Source organism: Harmonia axyridis, chromosome 3 (assembly GCF_914767665.1).
Source record: "Harmonia axyridis chromosome 3, icHarAxyr1.1, whole genome shotgun sequence".
NCBI classification, from domain to species: Eukaryota; Metazoa; Arthropoda; class Insecta; order Coleoptera; family Coccinellidae; genus Harmonia; species Harmonia axyridis.
In genome coordinates, this window is record NC_059503.1 from 28863158 (window position 1) to 28882508 (window position 19351).

At 37.2% G+C, this 19351-nt stretch overlaps 1 protein-coding gene across 19 annotated transcripts in view; it reads right to left on the reverse strand.

The window, feature by feature from the left end:
* LOC123676572 (mitogen-activated protein kinase-binding protein 1) overlaps positions 1-19351 on the reverse strand; it is a 127763-nt gene that overhangs the window by 35126 nt on the left and 73286 nt on the right. For all 19 annotated transcript variants that reach the window (XM_045612561.1, XM_045612559.1, XM_045612557.1 and 16 more), the window contains one exon: positions 2371-2459. In XM_045612561.1, coding sequence (XP_045468517.1) covers positions 2371-2459 — 89 coding nt within the window. The remainder of the gene's footprint in view (positions 1-2370; positions 2460-19351) is intronic.

Consider the following 19351-nt stretch of genomic DNA (forward strand, 5'->3'; position numbering starts at 1 on the left):
AGAGAGGGAAGCACTCTATGGACTTAATCCACGAATCTATCCTGGAGAATATTGCTACACTTCTCCGAGAACCTAGATGGGGTCTTACTCCAACTCGGTTATTTGATGGAATTACGCAGGTTGCTTCGAATTTCAATTGATAAACATCACAAATTTATGTCATAGACCAGCGGTTCTCGAACTCTTCGCGCTGCCCTGTTGTAATTCGAAAAATTTTGTTCCCCCTATCTATAGGAATTGAAATTACACAATTACACCTAGGGAATCCAATCCCGCAAATGCAGGATCTCTCTGACATTTAGTCTCTGAAAGTCTTTTGAAACGCCGAAGAAAGCAATAAACCACTCATAAGTTACGGACGAAGATGTAACACTAGTTACTGCTGAAACAACACTACGATTCATGATCAGCAAATTGGAGAGTCATTATAACTCGACATCGACAACAAAAATCTGGAATTTCTGGATTAACAGTCAATGTCTACAAATGGCCTAGAAGATACATTTGTACTTCATAGCAAATCAACATTACGAAATTAAATTAAGAGTTTGACTGAGTTTGCAGCCTGCAAATAGAGACGTCTTCAGAAGATAAAATACAATCCTAAACTGAAGACCATTTCACTTGACGAGGATTAAGTACCTTTATCTAATCTAGCAACGAGACGTTAACCATCGTCTTTGAATTTAGAAGAGGAACCGAAACATAGTATTCGTACTACGTGTGTTGCGTCAAGTGAATTTCGCACAAACTTTACGGGCAGTTGAATATTCAGAGATACGCATTTAGGTCGAAAAACCAACCCCAGAAGGTATAGCGAGGGCTGAAAATAGAACAGGAACATCCTTGGCGCCACATTGGCGCTACATATGGTCATCCTGAAGTCACATCTTAGGGCGAGGAACGAAGACGTGGACCAATCAGGGACTTGGATTGCGCTTTGGTATGCAAAATCCAAAGCGACACTTAACATCCCCAGGAAATCGGGGTACCATACACCAGTACGCTTCGTAGCTGTTACCTTGTGAACACATAACTTGTACAGACAAATTCAATATATTAGTTAAGAAATCCGGTGTTTGATTATCCCAATTTAATAGAATTACAGTTGATCGATTCAACCAACAAACAACGTGGGTACCAGAATCAAAGGCTTCTTCTATGGCTGTACGAGCACGAGTACTAACAACACTTGACCAGTTATTGAAACATGAAATGACCCTTTTTGAATGCAGAATCTCTTTTGCACCCTCCTTAGGGGACGCGCCCCAGTTTGAGAATCGCTTTCATAGGCTATCTATCTCGATTTTGCCTACTATCATCTGACGCCATGATATTTATAAGCTTTTCAACGCTAGATTCAAATCAGATAAAAAAAGTGATTTGAAACCTGAGTTTATTGCCAAAATATGTTTTTTTTATTGGAAAGTAGATTTATCCCTGCATTGCAGAAGGGGATTTCAAAATCAAAAGGATTTTTCGACAAAAAAAAATCCGTAGGTATATTAAAGGAAATGTGAGTCACCATTTTTTACTCAAGTTATGGCATATTACTGAAATTATCATCAAAATAAGCTATTTAATAATCCAATAATTTACTGATTGTGCCATTTGAAATAAGAATGTAGTAGTTGTAGAGGTCTGAAAATATTTTCAGAAGGATCATTGTGTCAAACCCCAATTTGCAAATTTTCATTACAAAATTATGATTAGTTTTCCACAAATGCCTAATAGGCCATCGCTGTGACTCAACCTGTATAGAAAACGATTTCAAGTTCCCTGTAAAATTTTAATTTTTGCAAATAAATATTAAATAACAGTTTCGAACTGTAATTATGTGTTGTGTTTGATTATCAGAAAGTAATATAGAAAATTAAAGCAGAATATATGTGGTCTCCAATGTTGTAATTAGCGCATGCCCGTTGAAAAACTCCGGTCTATACGTGTGTCACATCTTCACATTTTTTATCAGATATTTTTAAAAATTTGATTCTTTTACTTTAAGCTTTTAAAAATCATGATATTTTGTTTGTGTTCGGAAGATCAGAGTGTAGTGGTGTAGCAAAGCATTTTTGCTTTAATGCATACAGCTTCTATATTTTCTGAGGAAAGCTCCAGATAGCGGACGGGTTTGTATCCTTCGATTCTGGATTCGACACTTTCATGAGTGATCTAATTTCTTTCTACTTCAACGATTTCAAAATAAACTTGAAGAAAATAGATCTTTTTTAATTTGATCATCCCATATCTTCAGTTTGTAGTAGAATAGAAAATTGTTGTATGTTTTCTCAAAATCGCATTAAACATTTATCAAGTCCACCAACTGAATCCTGTACATTGTACAAGATGCATTCAAAAAGGGAAACTCACCCAGCCGGATACGCCACTGAGCCATTGTTGTTTGAATCTAAGGCTACGTTGCTGTTGACAGTGACTCCAAGAACTTTTTCTAATTTAACCTGTAAAAAAATATCACAATTAAAAACTGCAAGATAAACATCCTGTATCTTGAGCAAGGTTATTTTATCGCATTATCGCCATTAATGAGCAATATTTAGTTGAGTTGATCGACACTCGATGCAATATCTACCAATTAGTCGATAAACGAGTATCAAAACAGATAGCCATAAAAAATTCAATTATGTTTTTTAACGTAGTTTCTGATGAATGATGAAATGGAATCCATCTTGAAAAACATCATTACGAAACTAATTAGAAAGAAATCCTATAGGATCCTGGAGTTTGTACGGCCAAGCTGTTGTTTCAACAAAAACAACAGAATATATGGTTTGTATATATTTCAACGAAAACAATTCTTCTCTTTGTCTCATGATGCCTTCGGCTTTCGACTTTTTAAATACTTATTCCCAATATTACATAAAGAGTAGTTCAAAATGGAATAATATAAGCATAACATCAGCAGTAATTCGTTACCACAGTGGTTTTTTTTTAGTATAGAACAAAAATCTATCGGAATTATATCATGGATAATATGGAAATAAGGTAGTTGTTGTCGTAATATGAAATTCATGAGTTTTATATGCCCGACATTCTTCGATGAATTATCATATTCATTATTGCTTATTGCAATGGAAACGCATGCGCGTTAGTGTGATAATAAGAGTACCTATTGACAATGAACTGACAAAGAGTATTTACGCTTGTTCCTAAGCATACTTTTTTGTTATTAATAAATCGTATCAATAGACATCAGTGAAATTTTCGAAGCCATTTATTTCCTTCTTGTATAATATATCGAAAAAATGGAGGAAAGCACCAACGTGGTATCGACACAGATAGATTTTTTGGGAGTTCAATTGAAGGGCTTATTTTTTGCATAACGTGCTGGCTGAACTAACACGTTTTGGTCCTTTTGGATAGTCAACAGAAAATGTTTTACCGATTTGCGTAATGTACAAATCGATAATATCTGGAAGATTATCCGAATTTTTTCCGATTCTGTTTCTTCTTCTTCATACGCAGGACAAAGTCCTGTGTTTCCCACAATATTCCTCATTCCTGGGAAGCAGAGATCCAACTCTCATACCAGCGCTTTAGTGGTCTTCCTGGAAGTCTTACGGTGTTAGGCCTTTCCGTTTTTGCTATTTTGGGCAGTCGGTTATCAGGCATCCTATCCACATGGTCTCTCCAATTTCTGCGCCTTATCCTTGCCCATCCCACTACATCTTTTATCCCGCAGATATCTCTAATCTCTTCATTTCTCTTATGGTCGGGTAATGAATAGCCTGTTATTTGTCTCAGCACTCTCATCTCCTTTGTTCTTAGCTGTCTCTTGGTTTCGGCATTTTCGGCTCTTGCTTCAATACCATACGTCATGATTGGCCTAACACAAGTCTTGTATATTCTGACCTTGCTTGATAGGCGCATATATCGGGTGTCCCAAACTCGATGGCCTATTAGACGTTTCTGGAAAACTAATCATAATTTTGAGCTGAAAATTTGCATATTGGGGTTTGAGACAATGATCTTTCTCCCTAAAATATTTTCAGATCTCTACAACTTCCGGTTATAACGGAAACAGACTACTACTTCCTTATTTCAAATGGCACACCCAGTATATTATTGCATCATTAGATAGCTTTTTTTGTTGGCAATTTCGGCAATATGCCATACCTTGGGTAAAAATTCAACGGTTCATGAGTTATTGGGATTCTTATGAAAAAAAAGATGGCGATGAGGACTCACATTTTTTTGAATATTTCAGCAGAAAAAGCCTTTTTCGAAAAAAATTTGTTTTGTTTCGTTTACGCAAATACGTAGTATTATAAGACTGTTTTCGGCTTGGACCAAAAATGTACAGGGTGTTTATAAGAGGATCATGAACTTGGACAACTCAAATTCATCAAAACTCAAGATTTTCAAATTAGAACCTATATTTTTTATTATTTCAGTCGATTCTACGCACAAAAATAGTGGGGGTTACTTCAGCAAACCCTTTACCTAAAATGAATACTTCAAGAGTTATCGGGGAAGAAGTTCAAATGAGGAAAAACCGCTATTTATAACTGTGGGAATAACTGTCTGTTACTTCCGTAAAACACAGAAAGAAAATAAAATTCGATGTTTCCATAACTAAATTTTACATATCAAGAATTGTAATGAATTATTCGTAATTAAAAATTGTATTGGTTTATGGATTTCTCAACAATACCAACGAAAAATTAATTGAAATCCATGAAATGTAAAATTTAGTTATCCAAACATCGAATTTTATTTTCTTTCTGTGTTTTACGGAAGTCACAGACAGTTATTCCCACAGTTATAAATAGCGGTTTTTCCTCATTTGAAGTTCTTCCCCGATAACTCTTGAAGTATTCATTTTAGGTATAGGGTTTGCTGAAGTAACCCTCCTTATTTTTGTACGTAGAATCGACTGAAATAATAAAAAATATAGGTTCTAATTTGAAAATCTTGAGTTTTGATGAATTTGAGTTGTCCAAGTTCATGATCCTCTTATAAACACCCTGTACATTTTTGGTCCAAGCCGAAAACAGTCTTATAATACTACGTATTTGCGTAAACGAAACAAAACAAATTTTTTTCGAAAAAGGCTTTTTCTGCTGAAATATTCAAAAAAATGTGAGTCCTCATCGCCATCTTTTTTTTCATAAGAATCCCAATAACTCATGAACCGTTGAATTTTTACCCAAGGTATGGCATATTGCCGAAATTGCCAACAAAAAAGCTATCTAATGATGCAATAATATACTGGGTGTGCCATTTGAAATAAGGAAGTAGTAGTCTGTTTCCGGTATAACCGGAAGTTGTAGAGTTCTGAAAATATTTTAGGGAGAAAGATCATTGTCTCAAACCCCAATATGCAAATTTTCAGCTCAAAATTATGATTAGTTTTCCAGAAACGTCTAATAGGCCATCGAGTTTGGGACACCCGATATTTGTTCCTCCATATTACGTCGCGCAAGTATCCCGATATCAACGAGGCTTTTGTAATTTGGCTATTCACCTTCTCCTTCAGATTTCTTCTACTTGTTATATTGGAACCAAGGTATGTGTATAACATAACCTGCTCTATGCTTTTATTATATACTGCTAGCTTGCATCTCCTTGGTTCCCTGGATATAGAGAGGCATTGGGTTTTTTGGTGGAAATAATCATGTTGAAAGATTCAGCCGCTCTTTCGAAGGCGTAGAGGAGTCTCTGGAGGTTATCTTCATCTTCTGAAATTATGACGGCATCGTCCGCATAACACAAAATTTTAATTTCTTCATTTCCCATTCTATATCCTCGGCCTTTGATCTTAACCTGTCCAATGATTTCGTCCATAATGATTTTCGGTAGGTTTTTCACGAATATTTGAAAAATATAGCAGTGCTTTGTATATTGTAGATGTAGGATCCAGTTATTGTTCCCTGTAAATAATTGAGATGGTCAACCGGATGCTTGGAGACCTATTAGTTTCTTCTAGTGTCGAGGGCATGACAGTTTCAATGAATTTACAGGGAACGAATTGTTATTGTACATATAATGTAAAAAGGATGTGTAATTCTTCGAGGTGTCGAAGATATGTCATGGAGTTGTAAATCTCTTCAAGATTTGGGGGGTTGGGAAAGTTCGAGAACAAGACGGTTGTACCAGATGTGTTACATCTGTGTATCAGGTACTAGTCCTTCGAGAATATTCGATTTCCAGGAATCCGCGAAGATCTTTGTGGGCGGTACGGCAAAGCTCTTATTGGACTAGGGGATGGTACTTTCCCTAAGGGTGTGGTCAAGCCGAAAGAAGGGAGGTCGATATTCGAGACAGGGTAAGTTCCAATCGGCAGGGAGACAGTTCAAATTAAGCCGAAGACGGCTACAGTTTAACTTAAGTCGAAGACGAGTCAAGTTCGGGCGGTCAACTTAAGACGTAAGACGAAAAGACGTTTCGCGGACTAGATTAAGACGAGTCGCGAACAAGTTAAAGACGAGACGACCGAAAACTTGAAGTACGACGAAGACGTGATAATCCAAGACGTTTCGAGTAATCAACAAACGAGTTAAAGGCGAAATTCAGTACCGTAGTGAGAAACTTGTAATTAAGATCTTCTCAATACTGAGTTTGCACTGTATAATTGTGGCTTTGTAAATAGATGTAAATAATTCAAAAGAGTTTGATTATTACAAATCCAACAAAGTCACGGAGAAAAAGACCTCTAGACGATCGATTGACCAAGCCTACATGGATATCATCAATTCTTTGCGAAAAACGAAAAGTTACAAAAAAAAAAAAAATTATTCGCAAATTAAAAATATTGACTTTCTACAATGAGGATACTTGTGTGTAAACTTAAGTCCAATTCTACAACACTTTTTAGTTTTTTTTGTAGTTTTGTCATATGTGCTATCGATTTCGAGAAAAAAAATCAAACTATTCTCTAGTAATTCTCGGGAAAATCCAAATTATTCTAAGATTAGAAGTTTTGGTACCTCCTGTAGTGAAAATTAATAGAGACTCGATAAACTGATTTAATCATCACAAAAAAGTAGGACTACAAAAAACATCTCAAAAATTTTCTCGCAAATCAGCGAAAAAATTGCTATCGCCTTTTCCAGAACGACCAGAATGCGTTTCTTCAGCACGTCATGCATGAAATAACCCGTTAAATCAAAATCTCGAGCCGTTTCGATGAATGGCGAACGTCGCAACAGGCGCTGTGTCGACACCGACGTGTAAGATGCGGAGAGATAAGGCAGGCCCGAATGGAATTTTGTGCAATACCCGTGAATTGCACGGATTGATCAACACGTTCCGTCCGGCGGAAAAATCGGAATACCGCAGCAGCGGTTGCCCAAGAAACGCGCCATCGGAGAATGCCGTACGACGGTTTTAACTCGGCGACTTCGATAATTTACGTAGGACGCTGAAATTCCTTCTTGACGAAGACAAATCGACCTGGCAATGATTTATCGTGGTTTTTGCCGGAGCACTAGATCATTTCGAGGCGGCCTACACACTTGGTTGGGGGTTGAGATGGAATTGTTCTAAGAAATGCCGACAATTATAGACGGTGATCAATGGATCAGATTTGATTAAATGTCTTTTCGGAGGATTTATTGGTTTCAACTTGCTAAAGACCTATATCCTTCTGAGGCTCAGCAGACTTATGTGGTGTACCAAATAAAATGTCAAAGCTATGAAAATATCAAAAAGAGTGCTTGAAATCAGGATGTTTAGCGTTTGCTCACTACCTTATTTACACTTCAAATACCACCGTCATCATAGAAAACGGTTGCAATGCTGTTATGCCCGCCACTCCCGAAGCGTTTTTTCGAGCGTTTGGTAGCAAGCGTCGAAGAGATTCCAGTCGGGCAGTCAAGTTCATACTCTGATTTACAGTCGACGGGCGTGTCCAGAGCTGGAATCTTCTCGAAGCTTGCTGCCAAACGCTCGAAAAAACGCTTCGTGAGTGGCGGGCATTAACTTTACAGCTTTGATTTGACTGAACTGTTGTCGAATAATTGTGGTGTTTGTACTCGAGCACTAGATCATTTTGAGGCGGCCAACACACCTGGTTGGGGCTGAGATGGAATTGTTCTAAGAAATGCCGACAATTATGGCCAATGATTAATCGTACAGATTTGATTAAATGTCTTTTTTAAGGATTGATTGGTTTCGACTTGCTAAAGACCTATATCTTTCTGAGGCTCAGCAGCCTTATCAAAATGTAAAAGAATTACACAAAACTATGAAAATATCAAAAAGATTTCTTGAAATCCGTATGTTTAGCGCTAGTTCATCAGCCTATTTACACTTTAAATACCACCATCGTCATAAGATTGCATCATCATAGAAGACGGTTGCAATGCAATGTAGTTAACTTTACAGCTTTGATTAGACTGAACTCTTATCGAATAATTGTATTGTTTGGTGTTTGTACTCGAGCACTAGATCATTTTGAGGCGGCCACCACACTCGGGTGGGGATTAAGATGGAATTGTTCCATCTTGTTTTATCTATCCACTTCCTTTCCAATCATATTTTTAGGAAGTTGTTTTCGATGGAGCCATCCAATTCGCGTTTATTATGAGGAAAGTAAATTTCAATTTTATCTCCCCGTTGCACGACAGAAGATCCAGTCCTGGTTAACCCCTTCTTCTATTGAAGATCTTGTCTTAGAATATACAATATCAATAGAACAATAAAACACTAAACTATGATTTCTCCGAAAAGTATCACTTTAAAACATGGACTCTTGCCAAAACTGTTCGACTTCTTAATCATACAAACTTCCCTCGCTTTAGTGGCAATAATATGTGGGACTATTTGTAGATATAGTCTTAAGCTAAGAAGTGTATAGCAACGCAACATTGAAGACATATTTTAACCTCGCATTAGCGATTGAAAATTTCGTCACAGACGAGTACCTACGTGTCAGCAAAGTCGACAAAGCCATTCACCAGATGTAGCCTTCCATACATAATCGAATAAATGATTCAATGCCCTGCTATAGAAAACTCCAATCTCGCATCTTTGCATCGGTTTACTCTTTACAAGTCAGAAAAATGTGTAGGGCAGACTGAGCTTCGCACTGAATAGGAAAATGCAGCTTAATGAACGCTTGCTCATTACAGGAAAGGATACATGTTTTATCAGGTACATGAGGTATCCTCTTTTCATATGTGCCCTAGCTTGACCTATTGAAATTTTTATAATTGGATCTAGATTATCATCATTACAAAGATTTATGGAATGAATTTATGGAATGCTATGATTGTACAGGGTCCGGCAAAAAAACCTCCCTGATTTCAATAGGCATTTGCAAAAGGAATAAGAAACATATAGAACAATTACTTATATTTGTGAATAGCCTATATGATGTCATTTTACATCACTTAGTACACTTTACTTGGTTTTGAAAATTATGTCTGATAAATGATGTCCCCCATTGTCAAGACATTCACTAAGTCTTTCCCTGAAGTTGTCCATAGTTCTTCGGAAGCCTTGGAATTGCTGCCACTTCCTGCCTAATGGCATCTTTTAGTTCTTGCAGAGTTCTGGGACGATGTTTGTACACTTCAGCCTTTAGGTACCCCCACAGAAAGAAATCACAAGGTGATAGTTCGGGTGACCTTGGGGGCCAGGAAATGTCATGAATGTCTTAACAATGGGGGACATCATTTATCAGACATAATTTTCAAAACCAAGTAAAGTGTACTAAGTGATGTAAAATGGCATCATATAGGCTATTCACAAATATAAGTAATTGTTCTATATGTTTCTTATTCTTTTTGCAAATGCCTATTGAAATCAGGGAGGTTTTTTTGCCGGACCCTGTACTAAATTCAATTTTTTTAACGTGCGGTTCCAGCTCAATTATTTATTTTACCTTTAATCCTTAATTCCTCCAACATTGATATTATTAATGTCTCCTATCTACAAACTGTTCCTGACATAGCTAGGGACTCGGAGCTCAGGCCCCTAAAAAAGTGCAAGGCAAGAATGACAGTGGGTCCGATGAAATTCTGGCTTTTCTTTGACCATGATTTACAGGTTGTCCCCTTCAAATTTTTGTTTTCCTGCTATCTGCAACCGTTCGGTTTTGTGTCTTATCTTGCCAACAGAAGACTTTAGGTTCAGTGTTCTGATTTCAGATCGGCTTACCAGCCGATCTGAAATCAGAACACTGAACCTAAATATGCTATCCTTTGGTGTTCCACATGAGTCTATAGTTGGACCACTCCTTTTCATCATTCACATAAATGATATTTTTTTGTATTAGTCAACTTTTTTCCTCCTTTGTGTAGATGACTGCAAATTGTTTCTGTAAATAGCAGCGTCTTCTGTTTTTGTGAAAAAAAAATTTTCCCATTCTTCAATTGGCCTCGGTGTATGATTAAAATAAATAAATAAATAAATATGTATTTTCAGCATTACTCTGATATAGCCTAGTTGCAAGGGGAATAATACTTTTTTTCTAAGTCGCTTTTCATCGAAAAAATGTGTAAAATTTGCAGTAGGTACTCTCAAACTGTTCCGGGACCAATTTCTTCCCATTTTCTCCGCTTCAATACCCCCTATAACCCGCTTAATACGTACGTGCATGGGCTTGCCTAGGAAACGAAGTCGAAGATGACGTGCCACCACGCGATTCGATCGTTTTACGAGCGCGATTGATATAATAAGCAATTAGACCTTTTAAGGGAAAGGTGGAAATGTTTACTTGTTGCTGAGAAAGGTCGACGGGTGACGGCAATACTGTGTCTTTATGGGGCGTGATCCGATACGATTTTCTACGACGTTTGGAAAGCGTACCTACAATCGGCGAAAGGAGCTTTATCTCGAGGAAATGCGACATGAACCGTCAAGGTTGAGGGTTCTTTTTCTGAGGTGAAATGTTTGGTATCGCATTCAAATATGGGTATTTCGATTAATGCAACGCAACGATTGCATTAAGTGTATGTAGAAACAACGAATTCAATATGGAATTCCCACGCATTCAGACGTTAGAAAGGGGCAAACTGAATGCGTGGGAATTATATATTGAATTCGTGGTTTCAGAATTTCGGATTCAATCTTCACAGGTTGATTTCTAACTATGGTACGTAACTTGTGTGTGAGTGATTCGATAGGTCGTTTTAAGAAAAGGAGACCTTACAATCATATGTCCGTTGCGTCGTTTCGAAATACGGGGCCGTTGAAGATTGAAAAAAAAGGCAGGTTTTTGTGTAGTTTTTATTTTATTAGATTAAACAACTAAATAAACAACTTTTCAGTCTATTGTGTTTTCTCCATATAAAGCTTCGTTGACGAGAAACAAATTACCTTATTGTACCTTGTTTCCAAGGCAGGCTTTTTTTCTCGAAAACGAAGCTAGATTTGAAAAAGACACATGAGACCAAAAAAAATTGTATTTCAAGTTGCTCAATCTTGAAAAAAAGAAATAAAAAGCAATTGGTGTACAACTTTGCTTCCGTGGTAGTCGAAATAAATATAGTGTAGATTTCATACAATAAGCTAAGGTATTTGTAAACATACGCCATCGAAATATTAGACGATTTGTGTTTGCATCATAAAGTTATTCTCGATTAAGCATGTCAGCTTTCTAGTCATTTGCAGGAGGTTTGATTTTCTGCTTTAATAGGAAGCAATTTACGGCTGAGGCTCATAGAATGCTTTCAAATACTTATGGTGAGGCCGCTATTAGTGAAAGAACGTGCCGAGAATGGTTTCAACGCTTCAAGAACGGTGATTTTGACGTTGAAGAGCAGCATGGCGGTGGAAGAGAGAAGGCTTTCGAAGATGCAGAATTGGAGGCATTACTTGATCAGGACTCGTGTCAAACGCAACAAGAATTGGCAGGATCATTGGGAGTGACGCAATAAGCCATTTCGAAACACCTGAAATGAGGAAATTGGGTGCCGTACGAGTTGAAGTCGAGAGATGTTGAACGACTTTTGTTTGCTTGTGAACAGTTGCTTGCAAGGCAAAGACAGAAGGGATTTCTGCATAGCATTGTGACTGAAGACGAAAAATGGGTTCATTACGATAATCCCAAGCGCAGAAAATCATGTGTATATCCCCGCCATGCTTCCACATCGACGGTCAAAGCGAATATTCACGATTCCAAAGTCATGCTCAGTTTTTGGTGGGACCAGCTCGGCGTAGTGTATTATGAGTTGTTGAAATCGACTGAAAAAATCACAGGCGGTCGTTATCGAACACAATTAATGCATTTGAGCCGAGCATTGAAAAACAAACGGCCGCAATAGAACGAGATACATGATTAAGTGATTTCGCATCATGATAATGCTCGACCCCATGTTCCAAAATTGTTCAAAACATACTTGGAATTTGGTTTTATAAAGAAAAAAATTTGATCGATTCGTGGATCGCTTCAAAAGATGACCAGTTTTTTCAACGCGGGATTCGTACGCTGCCCAAAAGATGAGAGAAAGTAGTGGCCAGCCATCATAATTGTATAACCAGTTTTGTACAATAAAGGCTCGAATTTCGGAAAAACGGCGAAAGCAAAGTTGTACGCATATATACCAAAAAAATCTATGGCGTACTTTGTTCCTCAATATTGTTGTCTGTTGTGCCGATTGAGACACCAATGTACCTAATAATTTCTAATTTCAATCTAGTTAGGGATCAATAAGCGCCTTATTACTTCCAATAACACTACCAAATTTCAACCAAATCAGTTTAAGAATATTTACGATAATTCATGAATACCTAAAGTTTCACACCCGATACATACCAGTTTTCATTTCAGTATCTAGTAACTCGGAAACGATGCAGTTTTTGACATATTATATACTCATATAAACTTTCCTTCCTAAAATTTGCTCGAAAATCACTTCTGAAATATATAGCCCAAAAATCCAAATTTCATATTAACATAATTCGTAATATTTTGACGTGAAACATACCATTATTGAATTCATTCAACTAAATTGATAGCGTGACATACGTTACGTCCATGTCTTCTTTTCAACCGTCAGACGGTAAAAAATTGTTTGTTAATTCCATCGATTCCGCATTTTGGGCGAATCCTCCATTCGGTGCGTCTACTTCTATGTAGCTCAAGGGCGTAGCAGCGTTCAAATTTCAATCGGTATGATCAATTTCAATCTGGGACCTCAGGGTGGGCGGCCAACGTTTTGGGCGTCGCTGTGGGCGCTCGGCTGATAGAAAGCATTTGCAATGATTCCACGTATCAATCTGCATCTCGCCAGTGTGAAATTGGTAATCGGCGACGGTGGGCGCCCTCAATTGAGGCTGAATTTCGGCTATACATATGTCACAACTGCATATAGCCTTGTGGGTCGCCTAATGTGAGATGAATTAATACATCATTGATTTGTTTCTGCCTATTTTGCGTTTATTTCACCAGACCTCCGAAATTCTTCGACTAGATGGCGCCACCTTTTGAATATCATAATAGACTACTCGAAGACATAATAGATTAACCTTAGATTATTCTATTAAGGATTGCACCAGGAATTTTGTGAGCCGTAATGCTGAGAATGTTACATAAGGCTCGCAGAGAATCAATTTTGAAGAAACACGTGCCTACGTGCATCCCAAAGCAGTTGAGAATTTCGCCGATATGTCTGAATCTCACGAATCAATTTGTGTTATTTTTAATGATTATTTGGACATAAAACGTGTTCCAGAGCGTGATGATAGGTCAAGATCGTTAAAGATATGCTAAGAGTATGGTCTATTTCGATTTCAGTATAAATAGACGTGTTCCTCAAAACTATCAATCTTATATCGAAACATTTAACCGTAAGATGTTTCCATCTCGATATTTTTGACTAATCCAACTCTAAAAATTCATTCGGTATATAACCAGTTATAATATCACAAGAGCATAGACAATATTCGATTATACATCGATTCACGAGACGTAGTTCGCGAAACATCACGAGAGCGTAGCACATATTTCACATGAGGTATTGCAATGATAACACACGACACAGATTTTTCAGAACATCGTTTGCTTGCAGCTCAATTGATTAGATCTGAAGCGACATTTCCATATCCACTTCAAAAGAAGACATGAATAGTATGAGGAATTAATAGGAGTTGAAGGTAGGGTATTTTTGTCGAATTTTTTATGGCCACTCAGAGAAGGGAAATGATATGATTTCCCCTTAAGAATTCGATATTCCTACTACCGAATTTAGCTTTTGAAAACTTGACATGAGTGAATTGCTCATAAGCAAATTGTCCTTGTTTCTGCATATTTAAATTTAATTTGTTCAAGTAACTGGTAACATAGACCAAAAAATGCCAAATTAGATAACCATGTATCATCCCCAAAGGTTGGAACATGTCTGGTGTCTACTTCATTTCCATAAAAGTGTTTAGTTCCTCTCTTAGTTCATACACTGTGTTCATACACTGTTCCTCTCTTAGTTCATACACTGTGGAACAAATTCATTTTTAGCTGAACAGACCATTTTAAGAACTAATCCTGAAACACCTCGATTTTTGATTTTAATTTACCGTATTTTAAAATAATAATGTAATATATAGGGTGAATTACTTTCGAATAATGACGTCACCGTCATTTTTTGTCAATAGAACACCCCCATTTTGTCTCAATTTTCTGATTACTCTAGCTGAGCTGATTCCAAAAATGTATCACATGTCGATTCCAATTGGTACAGGGTGGACAAAAATAAAATAGTTTTGTGTGTGCTCATAAAGTAACGCGTAACATTCTTTATTAGTTAAATTAACATTATTATCATAAATACTAATTGTCTAGCGGCAATTGGTTTGAATGTTACACCCTGTAGTTTGTTACATTTTCAGATTAATGTTTCCAAACATGTTTGGTACTTGTGGTCTAGCGACATTATATGAAAGAAATTAATTCTTATCAATTTAAAAAAAAAACATAGTCGTCTAGTTTTTTGTGAAATGTCATTATTTGTTTAGTAATTTATTGGTGTCTAATGACAGTTTAGTACTACAATATTTTTGGTATTCGTGAATGTAATATTATTATTATTATCATATTGTATTTTTGTCCACCCTGTACCAATTGGAATCAACATGTGATACATTTTTTGAATCAGCTCAGCTAGAGTAATAGGAAAATTGAGACAAAATGGGGGTGTTCCATTTCAAAAAAAAATGACGGTGACGTCATTACTCGAAAGTAATTCACCCTGTATATTAGATTATTATTTCAAAATACGGTGAATTAAAATAAAGAATAAAAATCGAGGTGTTTCAGGATTATTCCTTAAAATGGCCTGTTTGGCTAAAAATGAATTTGTTCCATACTTTACGGACACAGTGTATAATATCTCTAACCTTTTGCTCTTACTGTGCCAGCACAATCAAGAGGTGGGTCGTGTATGGAAAGATCAATTGGCGAGTTGGAGTTTGTACAAGCCTGATCTAAAAAAAAGAAATTAGATACCACTACATTCTGTGGTATAATTCCTGCTGGTCCGCTAGAACCTTTTTCCATCGATCACGAATGGTTGAGCAGCGATCCAGCGGGCCATTAGTTATTCATTGAAAGGCAGATGTCGTCGGGCGGGACCCATTATCTCCGGTCGCATAATTAGCAATTAATGATTGATGAGGCGTTCCCTGCAGAGCGCCAAACGGAACGATAACGGGTCGTCGACGACGTCGATCCGCCGGACGGTTCGATCGCGACGCGTCAATCAGGCGGATATGTACCCAGCTAAGCACTTCAAAAATTTCCAATTTTTCGTTATGAGATTCATTTACCCAAGATCGGACATATCCAGCAGAAACAATCTGATAGAACACATCAAGCTGAAGTCAACAAAGCCTCAGTTATACAGGATTCGGCACAAAGGCCGGACGCTCTTCAAATTTCAGTACTCACATCTCCTATTATGAGGAATGAGGAGGCCAACACACTTGCCAGAAGAGGAGCACAAACTCCTTTCATCGGCCCGAAACTTTTCTGTGGTGTAGACAAATGCACATACAAGAGAGAGTTTCAGGAAAGAGAGGTACCCGCAAGACAAAAATTCTGGCGGAATCTTCCTGGTCTGGATCACTCCAAGAAGTTTCTTTGAAATTTTAACTCTACAAGATCCAAGAAGTATCTGGATCTTAGTAAGAATATGCTACACCTCCTCACTGGATTCCTCAAAGGGCATTGCCGCCTTAGGAAACCTCACGAGAATGGGTCTAACAGAAAATGACGTGTGCAGATTCTGTGGGGAGGAGGAAGAAACTCCGGATCACCCGGTGACGGAATGCGTCGCCATCGCTAGCCAACGCAAAACCTGCCTTGGACACGAAACTTGTAGAAGTGAGGAATTAGCTTATTTCTTCCTATGGGGACACCTCAATGCTCTTATTTACTACAACAAGCCCCAAACTCTGGACGATTTGAAGGAGGCGTGGAAGTCGCCCAGGCTGATAGAACGATGTTGGGGAGGAGAGACCACTCGAACTTCCAAGAACGCCTCCAGCAATGCATCGTCAAAAACGGTCGCCACATGACTGACGTGATATTTCACACTCGATTACCACAAATGCTATTTCATTGCGAACCTGAATCCGTCAATAAATTTGTTGTCGAGAAAAAATTACCGATTTTATGATTTTTTAAAAACCCTGTATCTGGCTGTTTGAGACATATCGTTTGGGGAAGCAAGCATATGAATGTTGATGATGAAGAACGAATATAACCCTGCTGCAGACCAGTGCTGCACTATGGTGTGGAAACAAGAGTTGATCGATATAAGAACATTAAGAACAGCGGATAAGATAACTCTGAGAACCATCGCAGTAAAAACATAAGGAGACAAAAGAGCATTTTGCAAGGTGAAAGACGTAGTCAGATTGGAAAAAAGAGGAGGAGATATTGGTGAGAACACGTGGAAATAATGGAGCAAAACAGACTATCACCAAGGTCTCTGGATTTAACACCGTTAGGTTTTCAATATTTTCAAATTGATGAATGTTGTTCTAACGGCGTTAAATCCTTTTTGAATGTATGATTTGATTCTTCGTTTTCATGTGTTGTGTGTGTGTATGTGTGTGTGTGTGTGTGTGAGAGAGAGAGAGAGAGAGAGAGAGCGCGCTTTTGAATGACGATGGGTTTCATAAAACTTTGATTGAACGATCAACTTGATGACTGTAGTTTGAAAGTGTTAAAAATGAAGTGAAATTGAACACAGAAATGATTCGATCGAGCAAATCACAAGGATAAATACCCACCATAAATCAAGTTAATTGAAACAAAAATCTACATTTGGAATTTCGTGAGAAATTGCCTGAATAGGAATCAAAATAAACTCGAAATAAGTGTACTCCTGAATTTACGTCAGCTCTTGCCACATTTTTCCATTGAAAGATTCCAATGCAGATTTCACGAAACTTTCATTGAGGTAATTGTCACTATCAAATCAATCTCAGTTCATTTTCTGATCCCCATAGATTCAAACCACAATCAACGAATTGATCGATCGATTAGAGTTTTGGGAAACCCAACATTAATTAATATTGGAATGAAATGGAAGGGCGAATATACTGAAGAATGTCTTTCCATTTTATTTTTCAACGTGTTCTTGAGAAAACGATTCGAAAGATATCATCTTCAAATAGTGGGTAAAAATATAAGCGCTCGCTAGCTTTTTCGAATACATAACGATTCTATTGAAGATGCAGAAAATAGTATAACTGCAGTAAGACCAAATCGAAAAGGCAGTAAAAGTGTAGTATGTATATCCGGGTTCATAGCATTATCTGCCTTCCGGTTCCTAGTTTCCATAGTAGTATATCTTATCAGTATGCTTGTCTCAAGTCTTTATGGCATTTTCTACTCCTCCCTTATCTTAGTTGTTATTGGGCTCCCTTTTTATTCAAAGTTTCCAAGTAAAACATTTCAACGTATGTTGGGAAATCGTTCGTCGAGCATACACTACGAATAAATCATACTTCTTGTAGCATATCTGAAAAAATATTTGATTTACAAAATCTGAGGGCTATTTCGAATTCTGCACCCAGAAATCTACCATGAATAGTTGAAAAAACGTCCAACCAAACTGTCTTGTGGCCTGTAATAAGCTCGTGAGAGAAGAGATTAACTAGACTGATATGGATGCCAGATTCAGGGGTCGGTGTCTTATTCCACATTGAATTGCTTTGTTCCGCAAATCTTTCATTTACAATGCCATACCCATTATTAATATGTTTCCGGAAGAGGTAAGAACCTCAACTATCAATAAATTCAAGTTCAATGAACAGAACCTTGTATGTGGATGAGTGAGCGCCTAAGTATCATTGCATATTTAACTTCAACCAATGAAATTTTTTCATGTGAATTGTTTATCAGAAAAAAGGTACTTTGAAATTATTAAATCTGGAGAGAGCCGTATAAAGGTTAAAAGATGGACATATATAGGCAAACTCATCATGATAAAAAACTGAACAATTAAAACAGATATGTAATGAGTTTTTAACGAAGAGATGCTTCATACAGCATGATCTTTTGATCAAAGTTAAAAGAATATATCAGGAAATTTGGCTGGACTGCTACAGTCTCTGCAGCATTATCAACTTCCATAAAATGATATATACAATTATATAAACAGAAACTAGGTTGTGTAGTGATCGAGCAATGTCAAGTACAGATCTCAGATAACCAAAATCGGATTTGAGGTGAGGCTCCATTGTAATACCAAGATATCTTAAATACATAATCTGATCTCATTACTTCCATATTTTCAACATTATTAACAGACAACTTATTTCAATTCAATAGTCAATTTCCATAATTAGAAAATAGTTGGGAGTGTTTTCTCAGAAATAATGGCAAAGAACATTGAACCAGACTTGAATATAAGATGGGATCCTCCCCATTTTTCATGCATTTGGTTCTTCGAACGTTCGGATAATAGCTGAATCACACGGAAAAGGTGGAAAAGAGACATTATAAAGTAATCATTAAGAAACTCAATAGCAGATTTCAGGATTTTAGGGAGTAATCGTATTTACGATGAAACGATCGCTTAATCATTTCATTATGTCTGTATTTTTATAATTTTCAGCTGGGAATGAACCATAAGTTCAACTCACTGATGAAGAATCCGTCCTCAAATTCGATTCTGTCCGTCCGACCAAAAAATACACGATAACTTTCGAATGGAAGGACCTAGAAAATTGAAATTTTCGGGGAAAGTTCGGATATCGAAAGTCACAGTTGAGTTCGTTAATGAGCAAAATCTGATTGAGGGTTCCAAAAATATGGCCGTTTGAAATTTTGTGTTTCTGATAATTTCTAAAAAGGTATCCAATATTTGCTTGAACACAAAATAGTTGTAATTTTGGGCGTTGATTTGAATCGTCAATTTCAAGCTGATTACATGATAGA